General features: G+C 39.9%; 1 protein-coding gene across 2 annotated transcripts in view; it reads right to left on the bottom strand.

The window, feature by feature from the left end:
- The window catches only part of ADAMTSL1 (ADAMTS like 1), an 892695-nt gene extending 884293 nt beyond the window's left edge, over positions 1 to 8402 (bottom strand). For both annotated transcript variants that reach the window (XM_053924703.1, XM_053924704.1), the window contains exon 1: positions 8113 to 8402. In XM_053924703.1, the coding sequence (XP_053780678.1) occupies positions 8113 to 8202 (90 nt within the window). In that variant the 5' untranslated portion in view covers positions 8203 to 8402. The remainder of the gene's footprint in view (positions 1 to 8112) is intronic.
- Positions 8403 to 18724: the final 10322 nt, after the last annotated feature.

Below are 18724 nucleotides of genomic sequence, written 5' to 3'. Positions count from 1 at the left end.
ATGTACCGTAAACTGATGTTATAAACCAATGTTACCTCCATTCAAAAAGAAAAAAACTATGGAAGTATCACATAAAACTTCTCAAAGAATTGAAGATGTTAACATTAATATAGCCAAAGACAAAGTCAATTTTGGACTACAGATGATTACCAGGGATAGAGAAGGTTATTTAATAATGAAAAAGGGTCAATTCACCAAAAACATAATTCTACAATAAGTGCTTATGCATCAAATTACAAAGTCAAAATAAATAAAGCAAAGATTGATAGAACTGCAAGGAGCAATAGAAAACTTCACAGTGGTAGATGGAGATTGCAAGATCCCTCTCTCGATAATAGATACAGTAAGTATACGAAACCAGTTAAGATACAGAATAATTTAAAAACACTCTCAACCAACTTGACCTAATCGACTTTCATATAATACTGTACTCAATAAAAAACTAAGCAGGAAAATTTAGAAGACACTAATTTGTAGAAAGTTTAATTCTTTTCAAGTATACATAGAATATTTAAGATAGACCATACTCTGGGCAATAAAACAACTGTCAATAAATTTAAAAGGATTCAAATTATATAAACTGCGTTATCTCACCACATTGGAACTAATTAGAAAAAACTAACACAAAGACATCTGGAAAATCTCTAAATTTTTAGAAACTAAACAACTCATTTGAAAATACCCATGGGCAAAAGAGGAAGTCAAAGGGAAATAAGTTTTATTGAACTAAACACACACACACGCACACACACACGCGCGCACACATTTATGGTATGTCACTAAAACAGCACTGAGGAAAACTTTATATCATTAAACACTTGTATTTGAAAACATTAAATGTCTCATGTCAATAACCTCAGCTTAAGGAACTAGAAAAATAAGACCAAATAAAACATGAAATAGTAAGAAAAAGAAAATAAAGATGAGGAAAAACAATAAAATAGAAAACAAATCAATAGAGAAAAATCCATAAAGCCAAAAACTGCTTCTTTGAGAAGATCTATAAAATTGATAAGCCCTTAAGCAGATTGATCAGGAAAAAAGAATAAATAAATAACCAATGCCAAGAATGATCCAGGTGATATAAGTACAGGTTTTAATAATATTAAAAAGATAATAAGGAAGTGTTATGAACTAGTTCATGATAATAAATTCAACAACTTAAATGAGATCGATAAATTCATGAAAGACACAAACTACCAAAGCTAACTCAAGACAAAACAGATAACCTGAATAACTCTATATTTATTCAAGAATTAAAATTTGTAGTTAAAAATCTTCACCTGATGCCAACTCCAGGATGGCTTCACTGATGAATTCTACCAAATATTTAATGAAAAAATCATTCTCAAACTCTCCCAGAAAATTGAAAATGTTTCCCAACTTATTATATGAGGCCAGCATTACTCTGATATTAAACCAGAAAAAGACATTACAAGAAAACTACAGACCAATATCCTTCATAGACAGAGATGTAAAAATGGTAATCAAAATTTAGTAAACTGAATACAACAATGTAAAAAAATGGGATAATATATTATCATCAAATTGAATTTATCCCAGGAATATAAGGTGGGTTTAATATTTGAAAATCAATCAATTAATTGTTCATATGAACCCCAATGTTCATAGTAGCACACAAGTACTGGAAGCAACCTAAGTGCCCATCAGCAAATGAGTGGATCAAAAAACTATGGTACATTTACACAATGGAATTCTACACAGCAGAGAGAAAGAAGGAGCTTATACCTTTTGCAACAGCATGGATGGAACTGGAGAGCATTATGCTAAGTGAAATAAGCCAGGTGGTAAGGGACAAATACCATATGATCTCACCTTTAACTGGAACATAATCAACAGAAGAAAGAAGCAAACAAAATATAACCAGAGACACTGAGGTTAAGAACAATCTAATAGCCAGAGGGGAGGAGAGTGGGGATAGTGGGGAGAAGGGTTTTCAGGAACTACTATAAAGGACACATGGACAAAACAAAAGGGAAGGGTGGAAGCAGGGGAGGGAGGTGGGTTTGGCTGGGGTGGGGTAGAGGGGTGGGGAGAAAATGCAGACAACTATAACTGAACAATGATAAAATAATTTTTTAAAAAATCAATTGTTTTTAAATACTAACAAGAAATAATCAGGAACAAATTTTTTAAAAAACAGTACCATTTTATAAAGCATCAAAAATATGAAATACTTAGTACAGATCTCACAAAATATTTAATACCCACGCACCAAAAACTACCAAATATTTTTCAGAGAAATCAAAGAAGACCTAAATAAAAAGTTATATAGCGTTCAGGGATCATGAGGCGCAATATGAAGAGGATAATTCTCTCAAAATAAATATATAGGTTAAAATACCCCCGCATCAACTCCCTGCACACATCTTTTTTTAATTGGCAAAGTGATTCTAAACCTCATATGGAAAAGTTAAATCAGTGTCCTTCAAAATGGAGGACACAATTGGAGGAGTCGCACTTCTTGAGTTCAAGACGTGCTGTAAAGCCATAGTATTAAGGACAGTGTGGAGCTGACATAGCAGTAGACATGTAGTCAACTGGAATAGAACAGAAAATCAAAAAAAAAAAAACCCCATACATATGTGGCAATTTATTTTCAACAAAGGTACAAAGGCAATTCAATGGAGAAAAAATAGCCTTTTCAAAAACAATATGCTAAAACAATTGAATATCCATAGGCAAAAGAAAAAAGAACTTTGTTCTATATCCTGTACCACATACAAAAATTAATTGAAAATAAATCGTAGACAAAAGGTAAAACATAAAACTGTAAAACCCCTGAGAAAATCTCTGTGATCCAGGTTACACAAATAGTTCTTTAAAATAAGAGTAAATACACAATCTACTAAAAAAAAACCCCAAAATGCAGTAAGTTCAACTTTATCAAAGTTAAAAACTTCTGCCCATCCAAAGACACTACTAAGAAAATGAATAGCCAAGCCACATAATGGGAGAAAATATTTGCAAATGATACATTTGATAAAGGACTTATAGCCAGAATACATAAAGAATTCTCAGGAACTCAGTAACAAAAGAAACAATCCAATAAGTAATGGATAAAATATTTTTATAGAAATTTTTTCCAAAGATATATGGATTATATATAAATCCATGAAAAAATGTTCAACATCATTAATTACTAGAGGATTTCAAATTAATACCCCGAAAAAGATACTATACATATCGGCACGGCTCCCTTAAAAGACTGGCCTCACCAGGTGTAGGCAAGGATGCAGGGGAACTGGAAATCTCATATGCTGCCAGTAAGAATGTAAAGTGGGCCACCTCACACCTGCTAGAATAACTATTATGAATAAGACAAGACAACAAGTGTTAGAGAGGATGTGGAGAAAAGAGAACCATCACAAACTGCTGGTAGGAATGTAAATTGGTGCAGCCACCATGGAAAACAGTGTGGGGGCTCCTCAAAAAATTAAAAATAGAGCTACCGTATAATCTAGTAATCTGTCTTTTGGGTATCTACCTGAATTTTTGGGGAAACACTTATTTGTAAAGATATAGGTGGCCCTGTGTTCATTGCAGCACTATTTACAATAGCCCAGACATGAAATACCCCAAGTGCCCTCTGATGGGTGACTGTATAAAGAAGAAGTACTACTACTCATCCATAACAAAGATAAACAGTGACATTTGTGACCACATGGGTGGATCTTGAGAGTATTACGCTAAGGGAAATAAATCAGAAGAAAAAGAACAAGAACCATGTGACTTTGCTCACATGTGGGATAAAAAACAGAAAGCAACAAATGGACAAAGAAAACAACAATTAAAAAAATTTAGAGATACAAACAGAATGGTGGTTACCAGACGGGGAGTAGTTTGCAGGGAGAATGAAGAGGGTACGGGGGTCAGATATGTGGTGATGGAAGGAGACGAGGCTCCGGGTGGTGAGCACACAACAGTATACAGATGTTGTATTATAAAGTTGCACACCTGAAATTCATGTATGTAATGTTATTAAACAATGTTATCCCATTCAATTTAATAAAAAATAAAATCAAATGGTACAACCTTCTGAAAACTGACAGTTTCTTAAAAAGTTCAACATACACCTACCCATGATTCAACTATTCCATTCCTTGGTATGTACCTAACAAATAAAACCACATGTCCATATAGACTTGTACACAAATCTTCATAGCAACTTTATTCATAATTGGCAAAAACTGGAAACATACTGTCCATCAGTAGGGGAAGGTTGACGGACAACAAACCCTGGTGTATCCCTACAATGTAATACTTAGGAATAAAAAGGAACAAAGTAGTACATGCTACAGCATGGATAACCTCAAAATAATTATGTTGAATGAAAGAAAACAAGATCAAAAGGGGGGATTACCTACTGTATGAGTCCATTTATATAAAATTCTGGAAGATGCATTAATCTGCAGTGACAGAAAGGACATCACTGTTGGCCTGAGGATGCTGTGTGCCAGGAAGGGCAGGGAGGGATCGCAGAGGGTAGTGAGGAGATTGCAGTGATGCGTTCACGGGTAAACATATGTCAAAACCTATCACGCTGTACACTTTCAATATGTGCTGCTTCCTGTGTGTCAGGTATACCTCAGAATAACACAAGACAAACAGACAAACAATGCTGCCTGTGGGCTGTACCTCTGAGATCGGGAGAAAGAGTAGGGCAAGAAGTTTGTTTCCTTATAAGCCCTTAGACTTTTTTCCTTAGATTTTTTTTTAACCATGCAAAATTATCACATGAAAAATGAAAATAAAAAATAAAGTGAGAGCAAGAACATCCAAAAACAAACAAGGCTTCTCTTCTTCAAAATATTTAGCTGAAAATCAGGTGCCTATAAAGGCACAAAGTCTTTCTAGCCACCCTGAAACTATTTACTTCATTCCTGAATTCCTAACAAGAATACAGTTTAGAATACAGAGCGAGTGGAACTATTCAACCTTAATATTTGAATGAGCTGTCACTGATATATCACCAAAAGAACATGAATTACCACTGAGTGACATTTTTAAGCAGTAGCAGTGGTTTTGTGCTGATCTAGCCCCAACCCTCTCCTACAACCTTATTTATTTTTTACAGGGGATTGCTACAGATGGGTTATAGGAATCATTAAGTAGGTGAGAACTCCTAGTGGTTAAAACCTTAATTATCTAGTTCCTTACCTGGGAGCTATTTGGGCAATAGGGTGAATTTGGGTTCAGCTGATAAAATGAAATTGATATCAGTAAAACAATCAGTTTCATAAGAATCTAAGTAGTGAGCTACCTTCAAGTTTCACAAGGAAAGAAAAGAATCTTGCAAGTTACAGGGCGGGGTGGGGGCGGTGCATAATTTAGCCAGAACAAAAGCAGAAATTCAGTGAGAAGAAAGGAGAAATGGTGAGAGTTTTATTTGCATTTAAATCATTCTTTGGACTTTTGGAGATTAAAGCTCAGGTGTAATTCAGTTTAGGGAGCCAGAAGCTCTTGGACGCACACCCTCCTTTTAGAATGGCTAATATGTATATTACACACACACACATACACACACACACATACACACACATACATATATATACATATATACATACACACACACACATATGGTCTGATGTCTCTGGTAGCCATGACTTTGTGTGTGAATGCTTTGATTTCAAAACTGTCTAAAGAATGTATAAATTCCAAACAATTTCAAATTATTTGGCATTGGCTATTGGTGATGGAATGACTTCTTGATATTAAGTCTCCTCAAGTTTCTGGTCAGTTAAATCGCTGATTAGATATAACACCCACGTGGTTTTAAAATAAACAAAGTGAGGACATTAGAAAGTGTTACAAGATCAGTGGCTTCTGACCAACACCTGAGGAAGTTATCTGTATTGTATTCTATCAAAAGACAGAACCCTCTACCACTTTAAACTCTTTTCTATCCCTTCCCTGACAAGTTTAGTCAGGCTCCTCACATGTGTGGAGCAGCCCTGCCGAATGGGACTAGAAAGAGTCATTTGGAGTTAAACAATAAACCACTTCCAACGCACACGCACACAGCTCAAACCTGCTTTCATCGTCTTCATCCAGAAGAAAGCTGGTTGACAAGCAGAGCAAGGAAGAACAGTGTGTAGTGCTATGAAAATCAGTTTGTCCTGAACATCCAGAAAGCACCAAGTGACTTCAATTAGGTCTGAAAAGGCAGCGTTATCAGGTATAACAAAAAAAAACAAAACAAAACAAAAACAAAAAACAAAAATACCCCACAAGTCTAAGAAACTACATTATGCATCTTTGCTGTATTTAAATATTACCAGATATTTTAACAAAATCTCAAGGGTAAGGGAGAATTTCTACCCCGGTGGATATTTAAAAACAAGGCAAGGTATTCTGTCTTGATTTGGGTTAGATATCAGCCTGCCTGGTGTTCTTGAAGTTGGCAGGACCTTCAAAAACATAGGCCACCACTCTCGTTTTACAGATGAGGAAATGGAGTTATGGGGGACCTTGACCAGAACGACACAGCTAGTTAGGGACAGAGCCAGGTCTGGACGCTCCATGTTACGATGGTCTCGCAAGCCTTTCTCTTAGGCTCTCTCTACTGTTCTCTTTTGAGTTTCTTTTGGGGATCATGATTCCATAAGAATAGATTTTTGCACAGTGGCTTTGAACCCAGCTGCACCGTGGAATCACCTGGAACCTTATAAATTCTGGTGGGGGAGCCTCACCCCATGCCCCCAAGGATTCTGATGCAAAGGAGCTGGGGTGTGGCCCTGGCACAGGGAGTTCCTAGAGCTCTCAGAGGCAATCCTAATGTGCAGTCACCTCTGAGAAGCCCTTCTATAGAGCAAAGCATGTTGGGAATACAGTTTTCTGATGATTAAGGCAAGCTTTTGCAGTGCTTTTCCACACTCCAATCTAAGCAGGTGTTCCCTGTTGAACATTTCTTGCTGGTCAGCCTGCCCTGGCCCTTCTTAACCACCTTTCTTGGTCCTCAGCGTCAAAAAGTGCACCATTGCAATTAAAATGACCATTAAAATAAAGATCCAAAACAAGTTTCAATCGCTAACTAAAAGAGAAGGGAATCCCTTGATTTGGACAAGCCTCCATAAGCAAAACAGAGGAAAGGGAGGCTATCTGGCGATAATTCCGGCCAAGAGGATTTGGGCATTTTCCCAGAATTACCCAAGTAAAACTGCGAACAGCAAATCTATGTAGGTTAAATGATGTACAAACTGCCTAAATCGTGAGGTTTAATCAAAAGTTACCTGACTCTGGAAAGTCTGAATGCCGAAGACACTACACGCATCATGGGTTTGATTAACACCTGCCCCTTCCCTAAGCAGCTCCCTCCCAAGTCCTTCAGGAATAAACCGTTGCCAAACTGTGAATTAGAGGCTCTCCCAGGGCCCTTCTGTGACACCTTGGCGCCTGAGCCACCCACGAAAGAGAACTCCCCAATACCTACACCCCTTCTGGCTCCAGAGACACCCCTAGGAGAATTCAAAGGGGGCGTGCTGAGGAGGAGACTTGGTGCACCGGCCAGAATCACCTTTGCTTTGCTGCAGAAGCACCAGAGCACCCACCTGGTCTGGCGTCTGCCCGTCTTACGATGCTCCACCACGACCTGCCACACGGGCCCTGGGGTGAAGACGTCAGAGTTCACCGGTCAAGGAAAGGACAAAAGTAAGGGGAGGGGGGTTTACCAGCACTGGAGCTTCCCCAGTGCCTCCCGAGCCTCCACATGGGAAGAGAGAAGGGGTTCCACAAAGGGGTGCAGGGTCTCCAGCTCCCCGGGAGAAGGCCGCACCCCGGTTGAGGCGCCGCCTACACGCCCTGACTCTGCCCAGCTGGAGGCAGGACCCCTGCGAGGGCGGGAATGTGGGACACGGCCCCAGGAGTCTGCGATGAGGTTCAGCGTAGATTTGACCCGGCCAGCCCAGAGCTCACCGCGAGGGGCCGCCTTTGCCCCAACCTCTTGCCACCTGTCCCAGCTCCGGTGGCAGTGCGGTCTCAGGACAAACCCCTGCTGGAGAGAGCGCACCCCAACTCTAGCGCTCTCCACCGTAGCACAGACTAGAAAAGTGCCAGAAGAGGGAAGAGACGCAGACACACCAAATGCCCTACCTGTCCGGCGACAAATAGCAGGTACCAGGTGCTGCCGAAGATGTGGACCAAGAGTGCCCAGTGCCAGGGAGCAGCCAGCTGCCGTGCCATGGTCCCCCGCCGAGAAAGAGGCGGCAGTCCCAGGCGAGACCTTTTCTTGGAGGCTGTAGCCGCTTCCCGCGAGGCTGCGGAGGCTCGGTGGCTGCAGCCGGGGGACGGACTTCTGACCTGAGTCTGTCGGGTGGAGTTGCGTCCCGCACAGCGTTCTCTGAGCTGTCCTGCAGTGGTGGAGTCCGGCTGCTTTAAATGGGAGCGCGTGCGCTGGGGGTGGGGGCCTTATTTGTGAATGTGCTGCTTGTCTTGGCTCGGGATGGTTCGCGCTCCAACCCCCACCCCCCCAGCACCCCCTCCGGCTCCTGCTCCTCCCCTCCTGGGTCAGCCCAGTGAAGGCGGAGAGCGCAGACACCCAGCCGCCCGCCCGGGCAGGGACCGCATTGCGCGTTTTGGGGAGCAGGGCTACCTGCTGGCTTGTCTTTTACTTATTCTTTTCAAAAGGGAGGGCTCGGTGCTACACATCTCACTCGTGTTTGGAATGCCATCCTGCCTGCCCTGCGTCAATGCCAGATGAGAAGGAAAAGCTCTTCCAGGACTCTGGAGCTTTCTCTGGAACGAGTCCCCAGGGCCATTCCCTGCGCGTTTTGCCTGGAACTCGGAGCCCTGGAAGCCACGCAAGGGCCTACATGGACTGGGGGGAAGTTTGTGCATATGTGGGCGGGGGGCAATGACTAGGAAACTCACAACCCCATACAGTGGGGCAGAACTGAACTGTACTGTACTGTACGCTGTGTTGGTCTGTCCCTGGGGACCAGTCCCCTGGGCGCACAGACAGATTCTCCCATGGAGTTGGTTTGTTTACAGCCTGAATCTAGAGAAAGAGGACTTTGCTTGATCAGAAGGGACCCATGACAGCTAAGTAGGGTGCAAGGAACCAGGAGTCAGCTCCAGGCATAGGGAGCCCGAGAAATGGGTTCAGCGAGACTGACTTCTCTTGATGTCTTGTGCCAATGAGTTTCTGGGGGCAAGCCAGGGCGCCGCTTCTCTGGGTGTGGGCCACCCTCTTATAAATTACACTGGAACTTTCAGGCTTTCTCCTTAACAGCAAACAAGCCTTCGTGCCCTTTTCTTTGCCATTGGGACCCAGGCTTATTTCTTCCTGAAAACCTGGCACTCCAGAGCCACTTTCCCAAAGCATCTTTATAAGAAAGCAAATACCCCACCCTTCTTCCAACGGTCTTCCAGGCCACTCCACCCCTCTGGAACCTTGGCAGGGAAGCAAGCAGAGGCGGGGAGCTGGCCCCACTTCAGTAAACTCCTTACGATAAGAGGATTCAGCGCAGCGCTGGTGAAATAACTTTTGTGAAGTTCCCACGTGCAAGCATTGGAGTGAGCCCAGCCTAAAATGAAGACGCCACCATACTCCCTAGCAACCATTCATTCAGTCCACATATTGCTAAAGCCAAATGCTGTACTTAAACGTTGCAGCCCACCAGTGACCTAGACAGAGGTGGATCTTGCCCATTTCAATTGCGTCAACAGACCAGACACGGACTGTCTGCTGACAGTGAGAGGCACAGTCAGGGCAGAAGTGTTTTTAGAAAACGAATGTATACATGCCAGCAGCAGGGTTTGTGTCCAGAAGAGGGGGATTTTGTTTTTCTATATGGTAAAGGAGCTGCTTCTCAGAAGTCATCCATTTATCATTATGTGCACAATTATTGAATTCCTAAGGTGTGAACAAAAATGAAAAAACAGTAGATAAAACGTAAATCTCCCTTTGATCTTAGACTCCCAGTAAGTAAAAGTTGGAAGGTCAAAATTTTTAGAAACATTTTTTTAAGGGGTCTCAGGCCATTTTTCCAACTTGAATTGGTAAAGAAGAAAGGGTAAGATATTAAAAACAAAACAGAAAAATACAAAGACTGCAGGAGTTGGAAATAGGAGTGTTCCTATGGAGGACTGCAAGTGGCTTGTCTCGCTAGGACGTTTGAGCCACAACGTTGGTCAGCAAAAGGCAATGCTGAGCTTGGTGGGGTGGGGAGGAAAAGCACCAGGCTGGAAGGAAGAAAGGAACCCACATCGGTGTGCCAGATGGCAGAGCTAGGTAACATCAACTGAATTAAATCTTCAAACAGTCCTCAAAATAGGTACAGATCACCCCAACTTAACATTCTAGAATCCTGAGGCTCAAGTGCATCACCACCAAAATTGAAACAAGGCCCTGGTAGGGAACACGGTAACAGAATTTCAGGGTTGGAAGGGAACTCTGGCCCAACCTATACTCCAAACCTTTAAGAGGATCTCAATCTAGTTCAGTAGCCACACTTCTGTTTATAAATGGGTGGAGAAACTAAGGCCCCCTGAAAGTACTGACTTGTCCAATGTCTCACACTTTAACACACAGACAACTTTATTTCTACCTCAGTGTGGTAAGGAAAAAGTGAGCTTCTATTCTTTGAACAATGAGGTAACAGAAGGAAACAAGAATTTAAAGCTTAATTAATGGGGCAGTTAAGTGTAGGGTGTGAAGGGGGTAGAAAGACCTAAATGAGGGAGACCAGCTAAGAAGATGCTGCTGTAAACCAGCCATGAGGATGAAGACCTCCGTTACTAGAGATGTGCTCTAGCTACTGAGGAACAAAGTACGTGCTGGGAAAACCAGAGCGAGGAAGGAAAGCCTTATTTATTCTATATCCTATGGGAAGATGGCACCACCTTACAGCATCTTCGTACCAGAGGGCTACCTCCAGATCCTCGTATCTGACACCAGATTCCAATGTTAGCAAATAGTCTGGTTTTGTTGGCTGTTCATTGTTTGCTTACAAATCTACAGATTCTTAAACTACTTTCCAAATAATATACATCACTGAGAGTTTAAGAAACAAATGAGGTGGAGGAAAGTATTGTCATTATCCGCTGAAGATCAAGTTTCCTCTATGCTGCAAGAAATATAGGGAGGATGCTTTAAAACAGATGGCTTTAGTTAACAGCTTAATGACCTCACTGTGACACAAAGACCAAGAAATGTCACATTCCTCAGGTACTAGAATCCACATGAAGTATCAGAATACCCCAATAACCACTGATGGTTCCTCATCGTCCCCCCTGTCCCAGTCTTGCCAGCACCTCTGCTCTGGACCACAAGCCCTTTCCTCTGAAAGGGACATCAGGTGTGTCCCGGCATCATGAGTCAGACCTATGAAAGAGTCGTTCCATCGAAACATTAGACACAGCAGCCTGAGGCTACCTCTGAGCCTGAGTGTTCACAGCGGCACTTCTACTCCACCGGCTACTCACTCTGTCCCAATCCTGTCTTCAGCTCCTTCTTTTCTCCCTGTCCCTTTTCATCCAGAATCCTTTTTTTTCAGAGCCCATCATTTCAATAACACTCTTTCTAATACCCTACACTCCCTTGTGCCTTGATCTTTTCTTGACCCTTCGGTTCAAAACAAACTGTGAACTGCTTTCTCGGTGCCCACCTTACAGGAGCCAAACGCTGTAGAGGAAGCCACACATCAGGCTAGATAAGTGTCACCATGCGTAATTTCCACCAACCTCAAACGAGCTCTCCACACTCCCCATCAATCTTCCTGGTCCATTTGCTCACCTTGCCATTGACCCTCTACAATGATTATTTCAAACCTTCTTCACTTTCTTCAAACCTCCACTCCAGCTCCTCCACCACCCTATTAACAAATATGCAGAACTCCTGCTTTTCAGAGAAAACCTAATCAGTTGAATGGGAACACCTACTGCTTTACCTTTTCCATCAAGTCTTATATCCACAACCATCTTCCCCTTTTGTTTTCTAAGGCTAGCCCTCCACCTGCTCTGAATCTAATTTCCTCTTGCCTTCAACTAGTAGGAGAACTTACTACAATTTTCCCTTCTCTCTGCTGTTGAGTCCACAACTCCCTGTAAACTCTATCCTGTCTTCCAATATTCAAGCATGCTCCGGCCCCTCCCATGTATAAATAAACAAATAAATTACTCTCTCTCCTCCAACCACACACATCTTCTTTCCTTCACAACTATAATTCTTGAAGGTTTTATTTATACTCCCTATCACCTTCTTCCCTTCCTAATTAACCCTCAACACATTCCACTCAGAATCCAGCCACCATCACTCTCCAGTGACAGAACTTGCTCAAGTCACCAGTTACCTCCTTCCCGTCCTGTCCAATGAATGTTGGCGGGTTCTCTTCCTACTTGTCCTGCCCAGCGAAGCCACGTGGCAGGGGCAGTCATTCCTTCCTTCTTGGCTGTTCCTCAGACACTGGCATGCTACTCCTAGGAACACTACTTCTGTACATGCTGTCCCTTTCCCTCCCAATCTCCTTGTCTAGTTAACTCCTGAGGTGCTCCCATATTTGGATTGCATTCCTTATTTATATGCATTTATTACATATCTGTATTATATTCCTTCAGAGAATTACAAACTAGAATCAATTTGTAATCGTATTTTTATTAATGTGGTTGACTTGCCAAAATGTCTTTCTTTCTCCCACTAGGTTGAAAATTCTATAGGAGCAGTTCCCCATTATGGCTCCAATACCTGCCCAGTCCAAATGTTTAGCACATCATGTTTGACCAAATAAAAATTGTTGAATTAATAAATAGATGAATTTATACCATACTTTATATCTTTCAGTGGGCTGATCCAGACACTTAACCAGCAAGTAAGACACAAACTGCAAGGTCTTTGAGGAAAGATGTTATATGTTATCAACCTTCATCCAAGATCTACAAAAGTCCTAGGAACACAGAAGATATTAAAAGGAAAAAATAAATGACCAGCTGACTGATTGTATGAATGGACAGAATCCACGAATGGAATGGGAAACTCTCTACTCGTGGAAATTCCTAGTCAAACTCCAAATAAAATTAATAAGCTATATAATTTTTGAACAGATAATAAAACATTACAACAACTCTTCCTTCTTCTAAAAGTATAATGAAGTTTAGTATAGAACCAATTACGTTCCTCATTAACACCGTGAAGTTTCCCCAATAAGGAGAAATCAAAAAGTAAATAATACATACAGAACAGTCATCACAATACAAATTATACTTTTCACTAACTACATACAAACAAGAGGAAGGGGGGAGATGCACATTCTGTTACCCAGAGTTGAGATTTACCTAAATTATTTCTAGTTAGCATGTTCTGTACACTATAAAGTGTTCAGTAAGAAAGGAACTTTCTGATAACTGGCTCAAATCCTGCTTCATTCTCCTCTCGGTCTTGAACTAGATGGGAATGCCCTTCTTGTCAGCCTTTATTTGCCTCAGTAGACAAGCAAAACACAGAGCAAAGCTGTTCAGTCGAGCAAAAGGTTCATTTTTGACAAGCTGAATGTCACAAACTTTGTTCAAAGAAAATATACATACCTGAATGATACAGTTAAAAGTCTGCTCGCTTGAGTGAAGTTGTTTCAAAAATATCCCAGTCCACAGAGACATGTGGCTTCAACTATTACAAACTGTTAAATTATGTGCATAATAAAAAATGATAGGAAACATAAAGTAGTATGTTTATATGTTACAGAAATGACTCAAAACCACATTTCAAGGAAGTAAACACTGGAAACCAACATTTTTACTTATTCTCTGCCCCAGCTTAATCTCTGTCCTAAGTTTATCTTTTCTATGAAAATAGAGATTTTTCTTTAGTTTTAGCTACTGTATTTCTGGATTTTTAAGTTATCAGCATTAAAATTAGCTGAAATGGGATGAACACAGTTATATAAATTAACATTCAGATCAAATTATTTAAAATTACATCTACTTCCTTCTAAGGGGAACTCTCAGTGTCTTTCGAGGGTTATAACTTATCAGCAGACTTATCTCTCCATTCTCTAGCACTGAGTTCCTGAGGAGTGTTTGAGGTCACACGGATTTCCTGGCAGACGTCTAACTGCATTCGCGATAGCGTGTTAGTAATGCGCATACTTAATCTCTTGATGTTGGCTTGCGGGAGTCTCAAATATAAAATGTGACAGCATTTGTTTTTCTTACCACATAAAAAATGACATCACAAACCGTTAAGAGGTTAAACCATATATTACAGCTTCATTTCAGAGTCACCGTTTGCATCATATGACTGCCCAACAGGGACCGAATCTAACACACTCAACATTCCTGAGTTTAATAACATATATAAGCTCCTCGGGGTGAGGCCCGTTGGGTGTGGTTTTATCGCACAGAAAATCTTATATAATAATAACCTTTTCAAAAATTGTCGTTCTTTCTCCATGTGTTGAAGGATTCGTCCAAATAATACAGCAAAGGACAACAGTGATTATAAAGGAATCAAAAAAATTACACTTAGAAACAGATATTAATTCCATTCATCATCTCTGGAGACCTCAGAAACTGTTTACCTGAACTTGGCAACAATTTTTCATAAGTCAGTTAGTCTGTCAACAATCATATCCACTTTCCATTTTGTTTTAGCCATTATGAAAATATGTAAAAGAAAAGATATGATTCCTTGTTCTTTCAAAATGCACAATTCAGTTTTGCCAAATCCATTTACTTATATCTCCAAAATAGTTGTTCTCTATTATTTCATAAGCCCTTTGAAAACCTGGTATCCTGTTGCAGACATTTTTGCATCCCCACCACCTGCCACACAGTAAGTGCTCAATAACTGTTTGCTGAACTGCACTGAACACATTCTAACGCAAACCGCATCGGTGAGCACCGTGAGAAGCAAACACTGATTCTGTGGTTCTAACTAGCTTCCTAAAGCTCCTATCAGCACATTTCAATAATCAGAATCCTTATTTCTCTAAAGTGCTGATATGGAAGGCTCTGAAATATAATTTATTATAAAGAAAGTACTTGTGATTTAGTAGGTAGTTCTCCGTCAGCTAATTCAATATTTTATGTGAGGAGTTTGTTCTCACATAAAATGACGCCCTTTTGAATTCCAAGTTTTTTGTGAGTTTGGGTATGCCTTTGCTTCATTACATCATCACCCGGCAGTCCTGTCCTCTCTGCTCCCAGGCCCTGCAGGCGCTCTAGAAAACTGGTGGATGAAGTACAGCACTCATTCTGCACTCAGCATCTCAGGTTCCTTGTCTGCGTTACAAAACCTCCAAAATAAGTCCCAAGAGCTGGGTTCCCATGTCTTATAAAATCACTTTGGCAGACACAAGAAAAGCAAAGTACTGTCATCTATGGACTAAGCAACATTCTACTTTTCTGTTGCTGCCTATGACTGGATATTAAGAGCTTGTGCCTGTTATAACCACCTTTTATTTTTTATTTCATACCAGTGTCCAAACGAAAGGAAAACAGACTCCTTTCTCCGGTGTTATCATCTTCTGTTTCCCTAGGGGTATCTACAGAAGGCAGAGGGATGTTATACCTCTAGTTGGTTCATTCTGAAAGAAATACCAGTGTATGTGCAGACACAATGCCTTTCAGTTCACTAGAAAAAAAAATGGAAAACAACCCTGAATCTCTGGATATCTCTGGAAATCACACAATGCGAATAAACACACGGGAACACAGAATTCTGTTTGCTTCTAATTAACAACTTGGTAAAACAATTCCTTATAGCAGAATGAAAAAAATGTGATATAAAACATAATTTGAAAGCAACTGTTACTTTTGGCCCCCAATTAATGACATATATTTTTTACCTGTTCTACTGCTCAGTGTACTCATATATGTTTGTCTTCCTGTTCTGAGATACAACTACTGATGATCTTGCTATCCACTGGGAAGATTGTAAACCAAGTTTGAAGAATGACTTACAGGTTTGTTTTTTTTTTCCTGGACTTGCAAAAAAAGGCACTGGTAAAAATTGAAATTCAACCAAATCAACAAAATTTTTGGCAACAATAGAATGAACATGTTTCAGAAGACACTGCTGAATTTTGCTCGTAAACTTAAATGAACTAAAGCTTGTAGAAAGTGCTTTGTAAATTGTGAAGCAGTACTAAAAGCGTGTTTATTCTTTAGTGGTGTATTGTTATGTTCCAGAATTTCAGGCAGCTTACTAAGATACGTTTAAAAAGATACATCAAGATTCCTAACTAAGGGTTAGGTGAGAACATTAACATTCTCTGGGAGTAAGGGTCGGGGCGGGGATTATTGGGATATTTCAGGTTCTACTTTGCTTTTCCATATTGTTTGAGTGTTGGTACTTGGAGCATGCATTGACTTCATAATTGAATTAAACAGTAAAGATATTTCCATTTGGGAAAAAATTTGGATGAGAAGGAAAAACAAGGATATGGCTTTAAAATGGAGCCAGAGATGAAGTTAATACGAATGCACATTCCATAACGAGCTATAGTCACAGATTTGGCTCACAGCTTTGAAGCAGTCATGAAACCTGATAAATTACAGTGCCCATATGTTGGGAAAAAATCAGACTGGTTGCATAGACAGCACTATGGACCTTGAGAAAATTACATATGCCCTTTGGTTTATTAGCACATAGTTATTCTCAGAAAATGATATAGTAATATAATTAATAAAGGAAACTAATTGTGATTCCTAGTGTCTACCTCTGGTAGCAAGTTTTTTTGAAATTTGCTATAAGATTCAAGAATTTTGCTACATGTATTTTCCTTTTTATATTGTATATTCAAATTTTTCAATGGGATACTGGAAGAAATTCAGAATTGAAGTTTGGAAAAGATAAGTTAAATAAGAAATGCAAACTGTTACCTTCATCGAGGGGACCGGTAGTGGAGGGGAAGAAGAGTCTTGTCCTAGGACTTCATCTGGGATTTCCACTGTGTTCGGCGTTAAAGGGGTACCACGGGGAGCCCACAGCTGGCCTGAATCAGAATCAAGGGATGGGTAATTGTAACCTGCTAGAACAGAGAAAGCCCCACATCTCAACAGCATAACACAATAGCTGTTTAAGCTAAATAGGCAAATGTTGCTTAATATCACGGTGACTAAAATATGTGAAAAATCCTTTCAGAGAAAACTAAACATTGTTATAAAGAACAAGGGATGATGATGCCATTTAAAGTTAAAAGATTGAAATAGTCCTAAATTAACAACAGCCTAAAGGAGATTCTCCCAGAAACATTATTTGACCTCCTCTTCCCCCAAGACAAGGCTAGGCATCTTCCAGGTGCTCCCACTCAACTTATACTTCCCCTCCTATGCCAGCCCTGTTACAGTGCCCATCGCACACTTGATTGTAATTGTTTGTTTTCTTCTTTTACTCCCAAACTAGACTAAAAGCTCCCCCAAAACAAGAATTGTATCTTTTCACACTTGCATCCCCAGAACTAACCACAGTGCCTGGCACATACTAGGTGCTTATTCATATTCACTGACGCAGAGAGCAAGTGAAGGAGAGAAGGAGAAATGGAGAGGTAAAGCCCAAGAACTCAGAAAGTTCTCAAACCTTACAAAATAAAGACTAGCCACAGTCTTTTAATTATAAAAGAACGTAAATTAATTAGAAATTAAAGTACAGAAATGTGATGTCTAAGTTTTTCATTTAAGTACCTTTATGTCGGGGGAAAAAAGAACAGACTAGATAGATTTCATTTTTGCTTTTAAGCTTTTATATTACTTGCCACTCTGTGAGAATAACTTTAAAATACAGTAAAGGACCATAATAAACTCCCAATCTTTATTTAACTCTGATACATAAAAACTGTACTTTGGGAGTCCAGTGCTATTTGTGTCTGAGTCCATCCTCTTTCAAAAGGGTAAAAAAAAAAAAAAGAATGAAATTGTGAGCAAATATACAGAGCAAACAGCACCTCCTGAAACATTTGTGCCTCCGATACTGCTACTTAGAGTACATGAGTGTATTCATCCAGCTACATGTGCAAATTACAGTGTTGGCTGTGCAAACAAAGGCGCATTACTTTAGTCATTGATGGAGCCATTTTTGGAATCTTTTCAAAGTCTAAACAGTCTTATCAGAGATTATAAATCTCCTTACCAACAGTCATCTTAAGTGAATTCTAGACTTATTTGAGAAAATAAGGTATGAGGCTTACAGAGATACTTATAAAAGGGGAAAAGTTGTAAATTATTTCAGGAATTTGTTCATTTAAGCAACATTTGTACTTTTCTAAATATTTCCACATACATTTTAACAGGATTCCATTTTCTTCTTGAGCTCAGTCCTTAAGATTCCAAACAAAATTAATACACAAACTGAACAAGATCTCCAAAAAAAGACTTAATTATAACCTGCACCATGTTAACATCTGATATATTCGAAACTTCAGCCTTTATTGACCTTGGTAAGGGCAATATTTTTATTATTCTAATATACATATATTTAGGATGCAGCATTATTTATTATGGACTGATAGAAGTTTCATGAAAGTGTAAATACATTTGGCAACCGTATACTTACATTTCTGTAAGTAATTTTACTTAATCCACTTTATCTCAGATTTCATGAGAGATAATATATCTCTTGCTGTTGTTCTTCTAATTTTATAACAAACTACATTCCCAATCACTTTCTATATTTTTTCCCACTGATTAGATTCTGAATTAAGTTGCATTTCAATAACTTATTTTTTCCTCTGCACTTTTGTGCTTTTGAAACTCTAACACCAAAGAATTCTAA

This window comes from Desmodus rotundus, chromosome 1 (assembly GCF_022682495.2).
Source record: "Desmodus rotundus isolate HL8 chromosome 1, HLdesRot8A.1, whole genome shotgun sequence".
NCBI classification, from domain to species: Eukaryota; Metazoa; Chordata; class Mammalia; order Chiroptera; family Phyllostomidae; genus Desmodus; species Desmodus rotundus.
Note: the sequence above shows the minus strand (reverse complement) of the source record. Positions and strands in the feature narration are given on the sequence as shown.